The sequence below is a fragment of the Cervus canadensis genome, chromosome 32 (assembly GCF_019320065.1).
Source record: "Cervus canadensis isolate Bull #8, Minnesota chromosome 32, ASM1932006v1, whole genome shotgun sequence".
Taxonomy (NCBI): domain Eukaryota; kingdom Metazoa; phylum Chordata; class Mammalia; order Artiodactyla; family Cervidae; genus Cervus; species Cervus canadensis.
This window is the reverse complement of record NC_057417.1, coordinates 33962179-33982791: the sequence shown is the minus strand read 5'-3', so window position 1 is coordinate 33982791 and position 20613 is coordinate 33962179. Positions and strand designations below refer to the sequence as shown.

The following is a 20613-nucleotide window of genomic DNA, read 5'->3' as shown; positions in this document are numbered from 1 at the left end:
GAGACACGCAGGCGCCCCTGGGTCAGGGGTGCAGACCAAGGAGAGCACAAACAGCCTGGTCTCAGCAGAGGTCAGGGCACAAAGCCTGCCTTGCCACCGCCCCCTACCACCCTCATCAGAGGGCGGGGCGAGGAGGGCGTCAGGGGGCGGGGCGAGGAGGGGTCAGGGGGCGGGGCGAGGAGGGCGCGTGTGGGCCCTCTGCCCCAGCGGGCTGCGTTTTCACTCTGTGTGATGGTATTCAGATGCCAGGTGGGGAGGAACGTAAAACACGACTTAAGGTACCCCTCTCAGCAGTAGCGGGAGGGCTCTGGGCCAACACACAGCCGTGGTGGTCCCTCCTGGCTTGGAGATCATTTGATCTGGAGGGGAGATTAAAGCTGGATGACGAAAAACATCTTATGGGAAAACGGCTGAGATACCTTCAGCTGGAGTCAAGGGTAGGACGCAGGGGAGGAAACGCGGAAGGCAGAGAAACCAGCACCAGGGCTGCTGACGACAGCCGGAAGGAACCGGACTTCTGAGGTTCTGTCATTCCAACATCACATTCTCAACATGCTCTTGAAAAATCTTTGAAAATCACTGGTATTTGCAATTCTCTGACATCTGCGTGGCAAAAACGGTCATTAGCCCTCATAGGATCATTATAAAAACTAAGATGAATCCTCACATAGGTTTGATTATAAACAGGAAGAAGTCAAGAAGTCAAAAGAAAGAGCTTCACCAGACACAGAACAATAGCAACGAATAAACACAAGAAAAAGATCTTCAGGCCATCAGGACATTCACACTCAAACCACGGTGGCCATAAAAGAAACAAAAAGGCAACAGCAAGTGCCGCTCAGGGTGCCCTGAAGCTGGAGCCCTCATAGGCTGCTGGTGGGAACACAGTGTTTCTCATGATAACTATCCCAAACAGTGCGTTTTCTCAGAATTGTATTACTTATCATCACACATTTACTCATCACACAAACCTCAGCATGGCTCTGTCAAGTTCCAAGAAAAACAAATAGGGATTTGACTGGTTGTGTTCAATTCCTAAATTGGCATTTTTACAACAGCAACAATCCCTACCCCCACCAAAAGAAGCAACTTTTCCAGAATTTTTACCTTCTTCAGTGAAGTTTTAGGACTCTCTCCATATAGACTGTGTGTGAGCACGTCTTGCTTATTCCTAGGTGTGTCATCCTTTTCACTGGCGTTAGGAATGGGATATTTTTCTATTACAGGAAAGCACCTACGTGTACACACAGTTCACCCACGGACATTTATTTTGTGTCCAGTCACTCCTGTAACTATTTTTAATTCTAGTAACTTTTTGGATGATCTTTTGGATCTACTATTTCTAATGTTAATTTTGTTCCTTCCTTTCCAGTAGATATACCTACTTTCTTTTGTCTTTTAACTGACTAGAATCTCCAGAACACCACCGAGTTATTAGATTAGCTGCTGGCAGTCTCGGCTCAATCTAGTCTGAAATTAGAATGTCTCTTCACAGAGGATAACTTTTCCTCAGTCCCCCAGACAAATTCAGGCACTCTAACTGCTAGGTATTTGTCCTGTTATCTATAACAGAGCACTAAATGATGTCCTCTTCACGTCATTTATATAGTCAGATGACAGGACCAACGTCAAAACCGTTTGGGGGAGAAAAGGTGCCATTCAAGGAAACGGCTGCCTGAGTAGTAATTATAAAAACAACAACAAAATAATTTAGGTATATTTATTATATCACTAACTTCCAACATTGGACGAAGTTGTTTTAGAAGGTTCAAGATTTAAGTCTTTAAAGATGTGATACGTATATACAATGGAATATTCCTCAACCATGAGAAAGAATGACATGCCATTTACAGGTACAGAGACGGACCTAGAGATTATCATACCAAGGGAAGTAAGTCAGAAGGAGAAAGACAAATTAATACCCATGATGTCACTTATATGTGGAATGTAAAATATGACACAAATGAACTTATCTGTGAAGCAGACTCACAGAAATAGAGGAGAGACATGCAGTTGCCAGGGTGGGGGGGTGGTGAGGCAGGGGAGGGGTGGGGTGGGAGGTTGGGATGAGTAGACGCCAACTATCATACACAGGACAGATGAGTGCCAAGGTTCTGCTGGGTATAGCACAGGGAATGCCATTCAGTATCCTGTGATAAACCATAATGGAAAAGAGTATGAAAAGGAATATATACACACACACATATATATAGAATCAATTTGCTGAGCACCAGAAATTAACACATTGTAATCAACTCTATGTCAATAAAATAAAGACCTGTCTTTTAATCTCCTTCAAAAACGCCTACATTTACAACATTCTCCTTATTTCCAATACTTTATTTAGAAATGTTATTATTCAAAAATTCGTGAAAGACTAGGAAAGGGTAATTTACTGTCACAAGAGTTTTAATTTGTACTAGATAAAAGAGAGCTCAGGCAACCTGGTGGCTCTTTTCCTAAAATTACGAAGAATTAGGAAACAAGTTCCCACTTAAAATGCTACAGACGCCGTGGTCTCCTCAGCAAATATTTACACATTCTGAAAATATTCAAGATTACAAAAATTCTAAAGCAAGATTCAAACCACAAATTAAGTTTAAAAAAAAAAAAAAACCAAAAACACACCTACAATTTAAAATGAAAACGTCATGGTAATTGCAGAAAAGTATATAAGAAGGCATTAAACCATCACTCCTGGACTGTTAAATCATATTTCTAAGGACTCGTAAAATGACTATTACCAAGGCAGCCTCTAAAATAACATTTACTATAGAAAGTATTTTTTTTTAAGTTCATGTTTCATAGAAATAAGCGCTTATTTTGCCATGCTCCTGGTGTATGTTACGGCACTGTCTGACGGTGTGAGCGTGTGAGGGAGCCCGCCTCCCTCCGAGCTCTGCACCTCGTCCCCCGTGAGAGGCAGCGTGGCCGGGCTCTCCTGCGCCAGTCACTGCTCCGCTGGCCAAGTTCCCACAGGAGAAACTGGGGACGTCATCGCCCCGTAAGCAACACTGCCCTCTCTTAAGACTGTGAGCCTGAGCACCCCGCCCGGCCTGGAAGCAGTCACTATGGTTACATGTGGCGAGGAGGAGGCCTAGAATCTTCTCTTTTTGTCCATGGCTGAAGTGTTTCTGAAATTTCAGGGGGGACCGTATAAAACCTGCCATTTTTGTTAGTCAAAAAGGGACAAGTATCAGAACTTCACACAGCTCAACCTACACATGGAATAGTGTTCTTTCTCCTTCCTTGATGACTTCTGCTGAACGTTTTTTACACTCATGTGTAAGGTTATTTTTAAAACACATATGTATACACAGCTATCCCACGAGGGGATGGGAGAAGGTCCTCTGACCCTGCTCTAACGTATTTCCCCAGATGGATCTTTTAAAAACGGAGATCAAGGCAATCCTCTGCTGGAAGCCCTTCAATCCTGTCTCCTGCTGCCACTGGAATCACCTGGGCCTGATCAGGGTCACTCTCCCACCTCCCCGCCCACCCTTCTCCCCACTGGGACGCGCCTTCTCGCCTGCTCAGGACTCTGGAAGCCCTCAGTTGCAGGTTACGAATCACCCCACTAGGACCCGACAGGGGCTGATGGCAGCTCTCCCCGCAGGGATGCCGAAGTCTCACTCTATCGGTCCCTGCTGACTAAATGAACTCACTCAAGGAAGGTGAACTAATCCCTGCAGAAAGAGGCCTGTATTTCGTGTTGCTCCATAGACCGTGGTGTCAAGGGGGTCCCAGGGTGTCCGTCTCCTAAACACCTGAGTCACTGAAGCATCTTCTGGGAGGCGAGTTCCCCGACGTGAGGTGTGCGAGGTTAGAAACGCAGCTTCTCCTCCGTCTGTCAAATTCTAACTCCTCACATAAACCAGGGATCCCAGCGAGCGTCTACCAGGAAACGGAAAGTGATGGTGTCCTTCTGGTACAGTGACATTTCTTCCTAAAGTAACGATCACTTTGCTATTTCCCCAAATGGACACACAGACAAGGGAGTTTCAGCCCAGCGGGTGACCCTGGACAAGCGCACACTCGGTGAGCCTGTCTCTCTTCCGCTCCCAAGTCCAGAATCAGCATGGAGATCAAAACAGGAGTCAGATAGATAGGTGGAGATCAAAAACACCGGCCCTGTTACTAATAAAAGCCAGATGGGAGAGTCTGGCTTGCGATTTGCAGCCAAGTAGGTTCTGCTCCCTGGCACAGCTGGACAAACACAGGCGGGGCCACGCCCGCAGCCCAGGGCCCGGCCCGCTGGGGCAGCAGGCTCGAGCCCCACGTCTCTCCTCCTCGGAGGCGGTGGGGGTGGGGGGGGGAATGGCGAGAGGACAACTCCGGCAGGAAAATGAAAGTCCCTCCCATCGGAGAAGCAGCCCAGCGAGGCTACTGAGGGTTCAGTGAGGTCACAGCGACAGCGCCGCAAACAGAGAACAGAAGCTCCCCACACGGAGAAGCCTCCGGGCGGAGACGGCATCCGGCACAGAAACACACGCTGAGGATTTGTTGACGTGGCTGCCCTAGCTGATCACTCTTAATGAGACGTCGGCTTTAACGAGTGTGTCCCGGGAGCGCCGGCCTGTTTGTTTAACAACACAGCCCCATCACTTTATAGCTGCATCAGATATGTACTGATAAGCAGGTGGACGGCCAGCCTGCCACTGCGCTGTTCTCACTGGCTCACCTCGGGAGTCTCCCCAGCCCCCCACCCTGGGTCCCACGTCACTGCGCACTTCTAACACAGCTTTCAAACTCCATCGGTCTAATCGACTCATCAGACTCCTGGGGAAAACATTTCCTTTCCCCAGCTTAAAATTATGGAACTTCATTTCCTTGAAGAAAAAACAACAGCAACACATTAAGTGGCCACAAAAAATATAAATAGTTCTGGGGTCATTGCGTGGGTGCCGACAGCTGTAGATGGACAACTGAGTGTCAGTGGAAAACACAGATTAAAAATCCCGCTGATCGGCATTATCAAAACCCCAAAATCGAAGCCCCAAGGCAGCTGTCCTTTGTCACCTGTGACAGAAGCCAGCAGTAAGGTGAGACTTTAAATAATCACTCCGTTTCCTTTCTTGGTAAATGTCAAGTCTTTTGCTTGTAAAACTGTACAGAGAGGCACAAAAATTTACCTTGGAAATGAGTGCGACTGGGTCGCAGGCGTGCGTGGGTGGCCGGGGCTTGCTGCAGCATGTCTGTGGTCTAAGTCACCCGCGTGGCATCAGGATGCTTCCCACCACACTCGTGCAGACGAATCTCATCACATGATCTGCAGCTGGTCCCGGCGGCCTCCTCCACCCGGCCTGGGGCTCCAGGTCCTTCCCGGGACTTGAGAAGCGATGTCCCCTCTCCTGACCTGCCCTCCCCTGGGCTTCCCATCTCCCCAGATGCCAACCAGGTAGAGAAACACCATGAAAGGAGGACTCGCCGTCAGGCACGTGGCACGGCACAAAGGGCTTGGCCTGGAGTGACGGGTGCGGGCTTCCCATGGTCCACACCTCTGACCTCACCTACCCAGACCCAGCAGGAACCTCCACTGGCGGCCCCTGACAGCACTCTAGGGCTCGGCAGAATCTGCACTACGCACCATCACCACGACACTCCGGTAATGACAGCATTAGCACAAATTCTCGAGTCTGCGTGGTTCTGTGGCTTAGAGCTTCCGCTCAGGGTTACCCAGTCATTTGACCACCTACAGCCTGGTGCGCTGATGACTCCTCGAGGCCGGTGTTCACTGCTGAGTCTAACGGGGCCACTGGACAGAGCTGGGGCCGTGTCGCTCAGACTGGACAGTAAAGCAGATGCCCGGGGGTGGAGAAAGGGGCTGCCTGCTTTACCCGCACTCCCCGAACAGAGTGGGGCCGGGAACACTTCCTGCCCTTGGCGCCCGGGCCAGGGGCGGGGCTGCTCCCTGCTCCCTTCGGTCCGGTCCGCCTGCAAGCACTATCAGGACCGACAACTGTTCCTTCACGGCCCTCTGACGCCACCTCCAGAGCACGCGTTCCAACGCTTCCATTCACCACGACAACACAGAAGCAACGGCTTCTCTACCTGATACGCTGAGGCAGGATGCAAACTGTCTTCCGTTCCATAGACCAGGGTAGCTGGACCTACCGAACACGTGTCCCCATGTGAGAAAGACATCTTAGTGCAGAAAAGACAGACTCAGAAAGACGCATCTCTCGCATGCAGCACCTGCTCTTCGCGTCCTGCTCCTCTAAGAGGGTGAAGCATTGACACTAGGCAGCTGTTGGTCCAGCACTCTCTGTGATCCGATTCTTTGCGACCCCGTGGACTGCAGCACGCCAGGCTTCCTTGTCCTTCACTCTCTCCGGGAGTTGGCTCAGATTCACGTCCACTGAGTCAGTAACGCCATCCATCTCATCCTCTGCGACCCCCTTCTCCAGCACACTTGACAAGATGCGAAGAGGGCTGGGTTGCTTTTGTTTAACTGCAAACTATAGTAGTTACAACATGAACTCAACCAGCCTGTCTTTAAGGGACGGCACTTCCCTTCAGGTAATGAGAGTGAAGCGTCACGTCCATTACACAACATTAGCCTCTTTGAAGATCACCCTATAATTAGATCTCGAGGTAAGGCTTCAGTTTAGATCTTCGGTTCCATATAAAACCGATAAGATCCACGTCCCTGCTCTCAACTACAACAACAAAAAATCATGACGAGCTGCCGACAGAACGCGATCTGGCACAAGTACGGCTGTCTCCCAAACCACACATATCTGATGGCTGAAGCTCAGACACTGCGTCCTGAAAACAGGAGGGCAAAAGCCACTGTCCACGTGCTCTGAAGCCTCCGACAATGCCAGGGGGCATCTCTGGATTTCTTTTTTACCCATGGAGAAAGATGTTGCTGTTTTTGTTTTTTTGACATTGCTAAAGGACCAACCATGTGTGTCCACACGCAGCAGTAAACGTCCTTACTTAAGCGCAGTCTGCCAACAGAGCAATAAACCACCTGCTCCCCCAGAGCCCAGACGCACATCCGTGCCCCTGCTCTCACACGGACCCGCTGCAGCTGCAAGCCCGAGGGGTGCTTCTAAAGCCGGGAGGCAGGCACTGCAGGCCCGGAGTTTCGAAGAGCTTAAAAACACAGGAGAGCAGTGGAGGCTTCTTCAGAGTCCCATCGGCCCGAACAGAAAGGTAAAGATGACACAGCAGACCTTCTAATAATAGAAATAAAGAGAAAAGATTTACAAAGCTTAATGTACCCTTGGTATGCAGTCTACAGCAGAAGTTCTTAACCTGCCGTCCACAGAGCAAACGCCGACCCAGGACCGGGACCTGCCGCGTGCAGAGGGCTCCCTGAAGCTGTATGCACACACAGGAGTTCTCCAGCAAGAAGGCTTAGCGCCCAGCCACCGCGGGACCCCAGGTCTCCAGCGAGCCAGCCTCGTGACCGTCCTCGGCACCAGCAGGTTCTGTCTCGCTGCCACACGCGTGCTTTACCAGCTCGCCTTCCCAGAGCCCCCTCTTGACCCACGGACACACGGAGCGCTCGCGGACAGCCTCGGCGGTGAGCTCTCCCGCTGCGGGGACCCCGCAGGGCTCTCAGGGGCCGCTCACATCACGCCTCCGTGGCAGGCTTTCCCGACACCGCAGCCGGAGTTCACCTGCCCTGTTCACCGCGGGGCCGCCTCCCACCTGTGCCTCGGACTCCACGCCAGTCACGAGCGCACCGCCTCCCCAGCTCTCAAGGGGGCCTGCAGGATGGGGGCCGCGAACACTGGACGTTCCCTTCCCACCAGCGCGGGGCACACACCCTCGACACAGCCCAAACCACTGGCTGAACCGGATTCTCCTGTATCAGTGCCAACAAAAGACCACAGGTTCTAATAACCCCCTTCTTCAGAAGGTTTTAAAACTATCAATACATAAATATACAAGAAAGGTCCACTCTGCGCAGTTCAATGATATGCCCACGTCTTTCTGTGTGTGATTCCCAGGCCACGGAACAAAGGATCTTCACACAGCTAACACACTGTATTCACCTCTAGCTGCACGTGAAAGCTAGCAGTTAAAAACAGCTCCTGAAGTCACAGATGCGGGGGTGGAAAGCACGGTGACATAAAGCCATGCTGGTCTGGGGCGTCCACACACTCACCGAGGCACGCACCAGCACCAGAGGCGTGCCTGCACAGTTTCTGAAACACTAATGACGTGAACTTTTAGGACAGCCCACTTGGGAAGTGACAGATTGGCATCTTAAAGATTATAAAAATAACAAGAAAGATTAGGAAGTCTTACGTGTAGTATTTACAGAAGTCAAAGCAACTAGTAGGTTCAGATCATCCACTGCCCCGTAGCATGGGAACAGGGACCAAATTCAGGCACAGCTGTGATGCCAAGGAAGAGCCCTGAGCCTGGCATCGGAAGACCAGGAGGATGCAGACTCCGGCTCGGCCAAGACAGAGACACTCTGCTCCCCTCAGGCCCTCTCCATTACACGCAAGAAACACTCTAGATGCGACACAAGAAATCAAACACAGGAAAGAGGGTGGGAAGGAGGCGGCAGGCTGCCTGGGGCCCCAGACTTGAGGAGGGACGCAGCAGGGAGCCCCAGGTGTCCCGACTGTCCCCACCCATCCAGGACAGGGAGCTGCAGGCGCCTCCAAGCTGGAAAAGCTAAGAGGCAGATGGGGAGAGCTCCATGGGCAGCCACGTGACCGGACAGAGGGCCAGGAAGAGGGTAGTCTTACAGCAGAAGACACCCACTTGACTCCAGGCAGAAACCAACAGAAAAACTGCATACGTCCTCCTTGGGGGTTTCAGTGAGGTTGAGAGGGAAGCGACCTTCCACATCCCCTTCCAGTTCCTGGGAACCAGGCGAACATTCCAGGCAGCCACCAGGAAGAGTGGCTGGTGGGGCCAAGGCGGGACCTCACCCCCCGGCCCTGCCGAGACACCCAGGAGGTGCTCTGATCCCCGCCCGCTCAGGGCAGTGCTGGTAGGGAGCTAAGCTTCCACCCCAACCAGTTCCCGTGGGGAGCTGGGCCGATGGCCATTACTGACCCCCACTTCCCTGGTGTCAGCCAGGTCTAGGGAGAGGTGAGGTCAGAACCCCACTCCACAGGGCAGAAGGGCCTCAGGGACCTGGTGGTCAGGAATGAGGGCTAACACACCTATCCCCACAGTCCCAGAGGGAAGGGGAAAAAACAGCAAGACTGCAAAAGTATGTGAAGAAATAATGATGATAAACAACCCAATTTTGGCAAAAGACATAAATATACAGATTCAAGCAGCTGGAAGCATCAGTCGCTCCAACTGATCGTGTCCAACTCTTCATCACCCCATGGACTGTAGTCCACCAGGCTCCTGTGTTTATGGGATTCTCCAGACAAGAATACTGGAGTGGGTTGCCATTTCCTTCTTCAGGGGATTTTCCCAGCCCGGGGATCAAACCCGGGTCTCCTGCATTGCAGAAAGATTCTTTACCCACTGAGCCACCAGGGAAGCCCTAAGAAGCTGAGCATACCCTAAATACAATAAGCTGAAAGAACCTATGTCCAGACAAATCATAGTTAAACTTCTGGAAACCAGAGACAAAGAAAAAATCTTAAAATGGTCTGGAGAGTCGTGAGGCGTGTACCGACAGGGGAACAGCAACCTGAAAGACTTGACTTCTCATCTGAAACCATGGAAGCCAGAAGAATGTGGCAAATTTTTCAAGTACCAAGAAAATAAGTGTCAGCTGTGAATCCAATTGCCGCAAAGACATTCTTCAAGATTAAAGGTGAAATAGAGACATTCTTGGACAAAGAAAGCTGAGAGACTTTGTTGCAGGCAAATCCACGCTTACAGAATGGCTAAAGGAAATTTCTCCAAACAGAAAGGAGAGGGTAACAGGAGAAGGCTTAGGAGACTTCAGCAAGGCAAGAACACACAACAGGTAAAAACAAGTGTAAATATAACAAACTCTACTTCTCGCGAGTTTCTTCAATCATACCTGATGAAGTAAAACCATCTGATGAGGTACCCAAAGTACAAGAAACACTTAAGAAGACAGATATCCTACAAGGGGGAGGGCAGAGGGATCTAAACGGGAATGAAGTTTCCACACTTCACTTACGGCTGTAGAGCAGAGTCCAGTAGACTAGGGTAAGCTACATGTGCATATTGTAAGCTTAGAGCAACCACCAAGAAAGCAATAGCAATACAAAACTGATACACTCAAAAATCAACTAGGACGGAATCCTAACACATATTTAAATAACTCACAGGAAGGCAAGAAACGGCAAAACAAAACCCAAAATATAAAAGGGTAGGTTTAAAGGACGGAAGGGCTTCCCGGGTGGTGCTAGTGGTAAAGAATCCACCTGCCAATGCAGGAGCTGCAAGAGATGCGGGTTCGATCCCTGGGTTGGAAGATCCCCTGGAGCAGGAAACGGCAACCCACTCTAGTATTCTTGCCTGGAGAATCCCATGGACAAAGAAGCCTGGCGGGCTACAGTCCATGGGGTCACAAAGAGTCAGTCATGATCAAGCAACACAAGCAAAAGGTTGGAAAACACATACCATGAGAGCATTCATTAAAGAGAGTGGCTACGTTAAAACAGCTGCTGAAGCAGACTGCGGAGCGAAGAAAATTACTGGAGACCAAGAGGGCCCTTACACAACAGGAAGACCAGTCCACCAGGAGGACACAGCAATCCTAAATGTCTACACACCACACAAGAGAGTCTCAAAACACAGGACGCAAAAACCAACAGAACTAAAAGAGAAACGGACAACGACAGCTCGCGACTTGCACGCCTCACTCTCTGCAAGGACAGAACCACTAAAAAGAAACATCAGCAACGATCCAGAGTTCAACAGCGCATCAGCCAACCGAGCCACCAACACGCGCAGAAAACTCCACACCGCAGCGCACGCTGCGCTCCCAGGGACCCGCGGGCTGCTCACCGACACGCGCCGGCAGAACGTGCACCAGGACAGACCAAGTTCTGGGTCATAAAATGCACCTCGACAAACTTACAAGAGCCGAAACCATCCAAGGCACGTTCTCTGACCATTACGGAGTCACAGAGATCAGGACAGAAAGCTGACAGGAAAATCTCCAAACTCTTGGAAACTAACACACTTCTAAACAACTTGTGGGCCGAAGAAGCTATCCCCAAAAGAGGAAAAATACACATGAAACTGAATAAAAATTAAAAAACCACATATCAGACTACGTGGATACAGCTAACGCAGTGCTGAGGGAGACATGTATAGCACTTAAAATGTTTACATTAGCAGAGAGGAGCAGTCTCAAATAATCTAAATCTGTACAAGAAAATTTTAAAAAAGGGCGAAATAAAATCAAAGGAAGTAGAAGAAAAAAATACTAAAAAGCAGAAATAAATGAGGTTGGAAACAGAAGAAAAATCAATGGCAAAAAGCTGGTTCTTTGGAGGAAAAATGAATTGGTAAAAGTGATAAGCCTCTAGACAGAAGACTGACAAAAATAAAGAGAAGACACAAATCACCAATATCAGGAAAGAAATGGAAGCTATGACTACCCTTACCTCTTTTGAAGTTCTAGCCACTGCAGTAAGGCAAGAAAAAGAAATAAAGGCATACCGATAGGGAAAGAAGAAATAAGTACCCCTATTTGCAGATAACTTGCAGATCTACATGGAAAATTCCAAATAAAAAGCTCTTAGAATCACTAAGTGTATTTAACAAGTCACGGGACACACAATTGAGACGAAAATCAATCCTACTCTATATACTAACAGTGAGCATGTGGAAATTGAAAAGCACAGTATCACTTACAACAGCTCTAAAGAAAATGAAATACTTAAGTATAAAGGTTAACAAAACATGTATAGGACATGTCTGTCGATAAGTGCAAAACACTGATGAAAAAAAATCAAAGACAACCTAAATAAATGAGGACGTAACATGTTCATTAATTGAAAGACTCAATACAGGAGACGTGTCAATTCTCCCCGAACTGATGCATGGTTCAATGCAAATGCGATAAAAATCACAGCAAGGTTTTATTGTTGTTTTTTTTTTAATAGACATAGGAAAGCTTACTCCAGAATTATAGGAAAGGCACACATCCTGGAACAGCTCAAACAATCTTGAAAAAAATGAGGTGAGAGAAATCGTTTTGATATTCAGTCTTCTATACAGCTACTGCCATCAGCATGGAGTGATGCTGGGAGAAGAGGCGCTACACAGATCAATGGGATAGAACGGAAAACCCAGAAACAGACCCACACAAAATGCCTATGTGATTTTTCACAGGGGAGCAAAAGCAACTCAGTGGAGGAGGGACAGACAGTCTTATCAACAGACAATCCCAGAACAACTGAACATCCACAGAGAAAAGAACAAAGAGCAAAAAAACCTCAATCTAAACCTCAATCTTATACCAAAATTAACTCAAAATGGATCAGGGACTTAAAAGTAAAATGTACAATTACAAAATTTAAAAAAAAAAAAGGAGAAAATCTTTGGGACCTAGGGTTAGGCAAAGAGTTCTTAGACTTGACACCAAAAGCATGATCCATAAATGGGAAAAATTGATAAGCTGGACCTCATGAAAATTAAAAGCTTTTACTCTGTGAAAAGTGTAAGTGTTAGTCACTCAGTCATGGCCGACTTTTTGGCGACCCCATGGACTGTAGCCCACCAGGCTCCTCTGTCCATGGAACTCTCCAGACAAGACTACTGGAGTGGGTTGTCATTTCCTCCTCCAGGGGATCTTCCCAACCCAGGGATTGAACCCAGGTCTCCTGCACTGCAGACAGACTCTTTACTGACTGAGCCACCAGGGGATCCCTTTTACTCTGTGAAGAAAGAAAGGAAAAGAAAGTGAAGTCGCTCAGTCGTGTCCGAATCTTTACGACCCCGTGGACTGTAGCCTGCCAGGCTCCTCTGTCCATGGGATTCTCCAGGCAAGAATACTGGAGTGGGTTACCATTTCCTTCTCCAGGAGATCTTCCCAACCCAGGGATCGAACCCGGGTCTCCCGCAGTGGAGGCAGACGCTTTAACCTCTGAGTCACCAGGGAAGCCCCAGACCTTGTTAAAAAGGATGAAAGGACAAGCTACAGACTGGGAGAAACTTTACAAACCACATATTTCACAAAGGAGTAGTATCCAGAATACAAAAAGAACTCTCAAAACTCAACCATAAAGAAACAAGTAACCTAATTACAAAACGGTGGCTCAGCAGTAAAGAATCTGCCTACCAATGCAAGAAATGCAGGTTCCATCTCTGGGTTGGAAAGACCCCCGGAGGAGGAAATGGCAGCCCATTTGAGTATTCCTGCCTGGGAAATCCCATGGACAGAGGAGCCTGGCGGGCTACAGTCCATCCGGTCACAAAAGAGTCGGACACAATGGGGCGAGTAAACACCAATGACAAAAAAGCACGAAGAGACATTTCACCAGAGAGAATACACAGAGGCAAACGAGCACACGAAAGGTGTTCAACACCGTTAGCCAGCAGGGAAACGCAAATTAAAACGACAGCTATACAGCCCTCACACACCTATTACAGCGGCGGAAACAAGAAGTAACCACAACACCAAACGCTGGCAAGGGTGCAGAAGAACTGGCTCAGTCTCTCACACACTGCTGGTGGGGACACGAAACAACCCGGCCAGTTCAGAAACGGTTTGGCAGTTTCTTATAAAACTAAACATGCAACTACCACACAGCTGAGCAACTGCACTCTTGGGCATTTATCCCAGATACATGAAAATTTATGCTTACAAAAAACATGTATACGAATGTCCACAGAAGATTTATTCATAATAGGCAGAAACTGGAAACAACCCAAATGTCCTCCAAAGGGCAGATGGTCAAATGGTGAATGGTGGTAAATCCTCACCATGAATGCGGGCCTGCTCATTCGTGTCTGACTCTTTGCAACCCCTGTGGACTGTAGCCCGCCAGGCCCCTCTGTCCATGGGATCTCCCAGGCAAGAATACTGGAGTGGATTGTCATTTCCTTCTCCAGGCGATCTTTCTGACACAGGCATCGAACCGGTATCTCCTGTGTCTCCTGCACTGGCAGGCGGGTTCTTTATCCATAGCAATCAAAAGGCAGAGACTATAACTTGTGGACGCACACCAACTCTAGGGAATTATGCTGAGTGATAAAAGACAATTCCAAAAGGTCACGTCTTGCAAGATTCCATTTATATCATATTCTTGAAATAATGAAATCACAGAATTGGAGAAAAGATCAGTTGTTGCCAGGTCAGGGAGAAGGTGAAGGGTGGCAGTGGCTAGAACAGACAACATGAGGAAGATTTACTGTGATGGGAACGTTCTGCATCTTCCCTTTCTCAACATCGGTTTCTCGGCTGTGCTATTATTGTACTGGTTCTACAAAACCTCACCATTTCGGGGAGCTGGTTAAAGGGTTATGCAGGAGCTCTCTATTATTGACGGGACGCTGCAATTATCTCAGTATTAAAAGTTTAATTTAAAAAAGACAGGATTCAGTTCCCAGCTCTGCCACCTGTTAATTAGGTACCCAAATTCATGTAGACTTCAAACTCTGTTTTCAGTTTCCCCACTGGCTAAATGGACAATGCCATTTGAAGCATTATGAAAATTAAAAGCCATATATGAGAAGGCCCAGCACATGGCTAGTGCCTTAAAAATAGCCTGCTAACATGAACTCTATTTGTAGACACAAATATTATTCTGAAGAGTTATCATTCAAATATCTGCTACTAGAGCCTCTACAAAGCAATTTATTTAAAAAGTCCCTTCACAATGTGATCTGTCCAAATAAAAATGGGGGGGAGGTAGTGGTAATTACTGGTTTTAGAGTGAAAGATGAATTGCTAACTACTTACTGAAATGGTCAAAACAGATGAAGTGAGTTTAATGTGGAACTACAATTAGAAAAAAACTTGACAAGGAAAACAGGATACTGCTTAACAAATCTTGTTTCTTGTTGATAAGGAAGTCAGTAAAAGTTAGTGTTTATATGTAGTGGGAAAAGCTAAAGCTGAGTTTTCTAAAAGACACTTAACACACCGATTCAGATTTTAAGATTCTATGTTTCTAAGCAGTTTCTCTGCCTCCCGAGAGAAACCGGGAGTCGATCAGCCAAATCTTATAACCTACTTGGTTCAGAGGTCTGAGGAACCACAGAAGTAAAATCAAGCTCTGTGACAAAGACAATCAAGTGCACTTTACCCCAGAAGATGAGGAGAATTTTAAACACAGTTAATCCCCTGAATCATATTGGGCACCTAGCCTTTAAAGTTTATGAAGTATTGGGCCAGAGCTCTGACTCACAGAGAGGCTTTTGAAAGAGGTGAAAAGGAGAGGCATGTTTTATCATTCAAATGACTCTCTTCCCGGCAGGACCCTAAAAGAGCTATTTCTATCCACAAGAGAAGTTTTACTAACAAATCCATCACGTGGGAACACTGGTGCGAGATCACTGATGCGGGCCTGGAGGCGTGGAGCCCCGGGTTCCAGGGCTCGGTTTGGAGTCACTCATCCCCAAGGCCCGGAGTGTCCTCGTGGGTGAAGTGAAAGATGTGTGCCAATGGGTTGGTTCTACAGTTCTCTGCTAAATTTAGAGCCCGGCGTCTCCAGGGAGGATTCTGGGACGAGTTTCCCTCTACCTCTGTTTTGAGACAACTTTCCTCATACCTGTGATTTGGTTTTCCCAAAATGGGCCGGGGAACCGGTAGGCCGAGGGGCAAAAAGAGGGTAGAGTAAGAAACTATGAGGGAAAAAAAAAAAAGGAAATGACCTATTCTAGGCACAGGAGAGACTACTTTCCCTTTGTCATCAGTTTTCTTCAGAATTCCTTCGGGGCCTTGAGTACAGGCTCACACAGAACACAAACTAGAACGGGAAACTTGGTCAACTGTACACTCCCCCCCTCCCCCCCAAACGGATAGCAATCGATAAAAATGCAGCAAGGGACAGAAGCACCTAGAGATGAAACACCACCTGTGAGATGTCTTAATAACTGTAAGGCAAGGATTTAACTTACATCCTCATACAAACACAACACTTCTGTGGTAATGTAGGATATCTGCATACAGGCTGGATATCTGACCATATTGAATTTTTACTTTTTAGTTTGATAAAACACTATTAAAAAAAAGAAAAAAACAAACACAACCACCGGATGCTTGTCTGAGCTCTGTCAACAAACCTTTTCTAACGAACCTACACAATGTCTGGGATTTGCTTCAAAATCAACGGGGTGGGGTGGGGGTGGGGCAACAGGTGAAACCAGGAGGGGCCCTGACCCATCGACATTGCTCAAGTTCTGAGGAGGGGGCCTGGGGACTCACTGTTCCTCCTATTTTTCTCTACGCTATATATATGTTGGAAATTTTCCTAATAAACAGTCTAAAATGAGAGACTTGCGGCGGTTTCCTGCCCCGTCTACACCGCTCTTCTGAACTGAACTGGGAAGGCGGGGCAAGGATGGCACCCCGAGCCCACGAAAGGCCCTCCCCGCTTCTGAAGCCCTCGCCCCTCCGACGCCCCACAAGGAGTCCGGCTTTCCCCTTTCAAGAGCCCCCGAACCCCCCACCCCAGGAGAGCAGAGGCGAAGGCCCCCGGGCCGTCAGGGAGACGCGGCGCGCATCCCCGGCCGGCGCCCCAGAAGCTGGGGGCCGCGGGCGGCCGGGGCCGGGGTCCCCGCCCGGGCGCCGAGGCCCGGGGGCCGCGCAGGCGCGCACCTGGGCGCAGGTGTGCGGGCGGGGAGCGCGCACCTTGAGGATGTTGTCGAAGATGGTGTCGCGGAACTCGAGCAGCGCCTTCTGGTCGAACTCGCGGCCGTGGATGATGCGCATCTGCTTGAGGAAGGTGGACTTGCCGCTCTCGCCCGCGCCCAGCAGCAGGATCTTGACGAGGCGCCGCACGGCGCGCCGCTCGCGGGCCAGCCCCGCGTCGATGTCCCGGCTGCGCCGCCGCGCTTCGCGCTCCGCGTCGCGGGCCCCGCCGCCGCCCGCCCTGCGCTCGCGGGCCCCGCCGGCCTCGGCCGGCAGCAGGCAGCGGCTGAGGGTCCGCACCACGCCGGACATGGCCGCTCAGGCCATGGACCCCGCGGCGGGCGAGGCGGCAGCCGGCCGCTCCCTCAGGCCGCGTCCGCCGCCGCCGCCGCCCCGAGGCCCGCTCTCGCCCGCCGCTCGGCCGGGCGGAGGGGCGGGACGACGCGGCCCGAGGCCCGGGGATTGGGCCGGCTGCCGTCCGTCCGGACGGGCGCGCCTCCCGATTGGACTGCGGCGCGCCGAAAGGCGGGCATCTCCCGGCCCTGGGGGCGGGGCCGGCGCCCAAAGAGGCGGGACCTTTGGGGTGGGGGCGCTTCTCATTGGGCTCCCGGGACCGAGGTTCTTTCTTTCAGAATGAAAGGGAGGCGGGGTCGTCGGGGGGGGGCGGAGCGGCGGCCCGACATGGCCAATTAGAACTGCTCTGGGGCCACGTCAATCACGAAGAATTGGCTTAGGATTGGCGGTGTCGCGAAATGGGGCGGGACCAGAAGTGCCAGGTGTACAGAGGGAGTGTGTCTTGGGTTCCCAGACTGGGTCAACCTGTGAGACCCAGACGCTCGCGAAGCGGGCTCGGCGTTGCCCGAAAGCTGGGGAATGTCGATAAGACGTCCAGCTGCTCGTCTTAGGTTTAGAGAGAAGGTTATGCATTCCAGAAACACTGGGGGGGCGGGGGTGGCGGGGAGGAGGATGGGCCAAACTTTGCAAACAGATGGCATCTTTTAAATAGTGTCGTGGGCCTCGGGGCGGCTTTTTCCACAACAGGCTGATCATCAAAATCCCCAGGAACGCGCCCACCCACCCCAAAAAAGCCATGTAGTACAGTGATGGGGCCTGGAATTGCTGGGTCTGAGATGGAATCTCCTGTCGACCCATTACTAGTTACATAACATTTTAGGCAGCTTCGCCCCCCACCCCGCCCCCGCCCTCCATTTTTAGCTTTAATTTCTTCCTCTATAAAATAGGGTCCTTAAATAGCAACTATCTCGGGTGATTGTGAAGATGTAAGCTGAGAACTTGAACTTGTAAAGCACTTAGCACCGTGGCTGGACCCAGGCAAGTTCTTGCTAACTGTTAGCTGATCTTATTACTAATTCTTACCTGTCCCAGAGCTACTGTGAGTCAAACCTCCAGGAAGGAGCTCAGGTATTTCTTGATCTCCAGGTGATTGGTGGGCTTTGGGAGCCATGATTTGTTAAAAAATAAATGAAGGCATATTAAAAAAAAATTGAGAGGATTTGAGCAAAAGTCGATTCTAATAGGGCTGTGTCAACCCAGTGGGGGGCACTCTGCAGAAGGGAGCCAGGGGAAACATAGAAAGTGGGAAGCAAAGAAATTGTTTGATTGGCTACAGCTTAAAGTCTAGTTAGCTGTTCGTAATTGGTTGTCTTTAGCTTATGGTACCCAGTTGGGGTGAACTTCCCAGGTGGTGCTAGCATTAAAGAACCTGCCCTCCAATGCAGGAGACATAAGAGACAGTGGGTTGGATCCCTGGGTTGGGAAGATCCCCTGGAGAAGAAAATCACAACCCACTCCAGTATTCTCACCTGAAGAATCCCATGGACAGAGGAACCTGACAGGCTATGGTCCATAGGGTCCCAAAGAGTTGAACACAACTGAAGCAATTTAGCACGCACACACTCAGTTGGGGATTTGATGAGATGAGATGGTTAGGTAGCATCACCAAGTCAACGGACATGAATCTGACAAAACTCTGGGAGACAGTGAAGGGTAAGTGAGCCTGGTGTGCTGCAGTCCATGGAGCCGCAAAGAATTGGACATGACTTAGCAGCTGAGCACCAACAGCAGCAATAAGAGAATATTAAAAATGTTTGGGCAGGTGTGAAAAAGAACCAAATGAAACATCTAAAAATAAAAAATATAATGACTTAAATAGGTACTTAGTAGATAAGTTGCAGATTAAGAAATAGATGAAGAGAATAAACTGGAATATAGATCTGAGAAAATTACCTGGGCGCCGGTGTGCGGGCGGGGAGCCCGCACCTTGAGGATGTTGTCGAAGATGGTGTCGCGGAACTCGAGCAGCGCCTTCTGGTCGAACTCGCGGCCGTGGATGATGCGCATCTGCTTGAGGAAGGTGGACTTGCCGCTCTCGCCCGCGCCCAGGAGCAGGATCTCGACGAGGTGCCGCACAGCGCGCCGCTCGCGGGCTTGCCTCGGCTGTGGTGGTAGGAGCTCTTTCCAAGTCACATGGCCTTGGTCTTTTCCCGTGGCCTCTGCAGCCACCGAAAAAGCAGCTGAGCTTCTAAAATGGCAGCCCAGGACTCCAAAAGCACAAGATACAGAGGATAAGAGAGAAACAAGAAAGACAGAAGAAGAATATCGAATATGTACCTAACTAGAGTCCCGGAAGGGGATAGAGAGAGGAAGAGGCAGTATTTAAAGAGATAATGGCTGAGAATTTTAAATTGACACATGCCATGAAATGCTTAGCTTGATAAAAAGAAATCCAGACCAAGATACACCATCATGAATTCAATTCAAGGATATCAGAGACAAAGAGAAGATTTTGAAGGCTTCCAGAAAGTTATAATAGCTACTTTTTTTCTTGACTCCACCACGTGACTCCAGCATTCTTGCCTGGAAAATCCTATGGACAAGGAGCCTGGTGGGCTGCAGTCCATGGGGTCACAAAGAGTCGGGCACGACTGAGCAAATAACCCCTACTTACCTTACGTGACTTGCAGGATCTCAGTTCCCAGACTAAGGATTGAACCCGGGCCCTCAGCAATGAAAGTGCGGAGTCCCAACCACTGGACTACCTGGGAATTCCCAATAGCTACTATTTATATACTAGTTACCAGGGGCCAGGCACTGTTCTAAGCACTTTGCATGTACTATCTCTTGGAATCTTCACAGAAACAACATAAATGAAGAGCTGATACCTCAGGACCTAAGTGAAAGTCCCATGGGAAAAAATATCTTAAAAACATTGAGGGGAAAAAAAAATAACCATTAACCTAGAACTGCAAAGCCAGTAAAAATACGTTTTGAGAAAGTGGAGACAATAAGCGCATTTCAAACAAATAAAAGTAGACTATTTTGTACTGCAAATGGATGCTGTGGGCTGAATTGTGTCTCTTCCCTGAAATACACATGTTGAGATTCTGACCCTCAGGACCTCAGAAGCTGGCTGCACTTGGAGATGGGGCCTGAAAGAGTGATTAGGTTACAATGATGTCCTTAGGGTGGGCCTTGATCCAACATGGCTGAGGGCCTTGTAAGACGAGGAAACTTGGAAGCAAACCACAGGAAGGCACCGGAAGGAGATGGCCATTTACAAGCCAGGCAGACAGGTCTGGGAGAAACCAGCTCTGCCGACACCTTGATTTCAGGCTTCTGGCCGCCAGAATTTTGAGAAAATTCATTTCTGTTGTCAAGCCCTCTTGTCTGTGGTATTTTATTATGGCAGCCCTGGTGATCTGATACGATGTGCTTCAGGAAGAAGCAAACATGACCCCCAAAGGAAGGACTGCCATATGAAAAGAAACAGGGGGGTGGCTCAGTCGTAAAGAATCCACCTGCCAGGAGACGCAGGAGACACAGGTTTGATCCCTGGTCCAGGAGGATCCGACACCCCTCAGAGCAACTAAGCC

At 49.3% G+C, this 20613-nt stretch overlaps 1 protein-coding gene across 2 annotated transcripts in view; it reads right to left on the bottom strand.

Moving 5' to 3' along the window:
• GNA12 (G protein subunit alpha 12) overlaps positions 1-17148 on the bottom strand; it is a 73314-nt gene extending 56166 nt beyond the window's left edge. Inside the window, exon 1 of one of the 2 annotated variants that reach the window (XM_043454820.1) lies at positions 16688-17148. In XM_043454820.1, the coding sequence (XP_043310755.1) occupies positions 16688-17032 (345 nt within the window). In that variant the 5' untranslated portion in view covers positions 17033-17148. The remainder of the gene's footprint in view (positions 1-16687) is intronic. The other variant, XM_043454821.1, reaches the window with a different exon arrangement.
• Positions 17149-20613: the final 3465 nt, after the last annotated feature.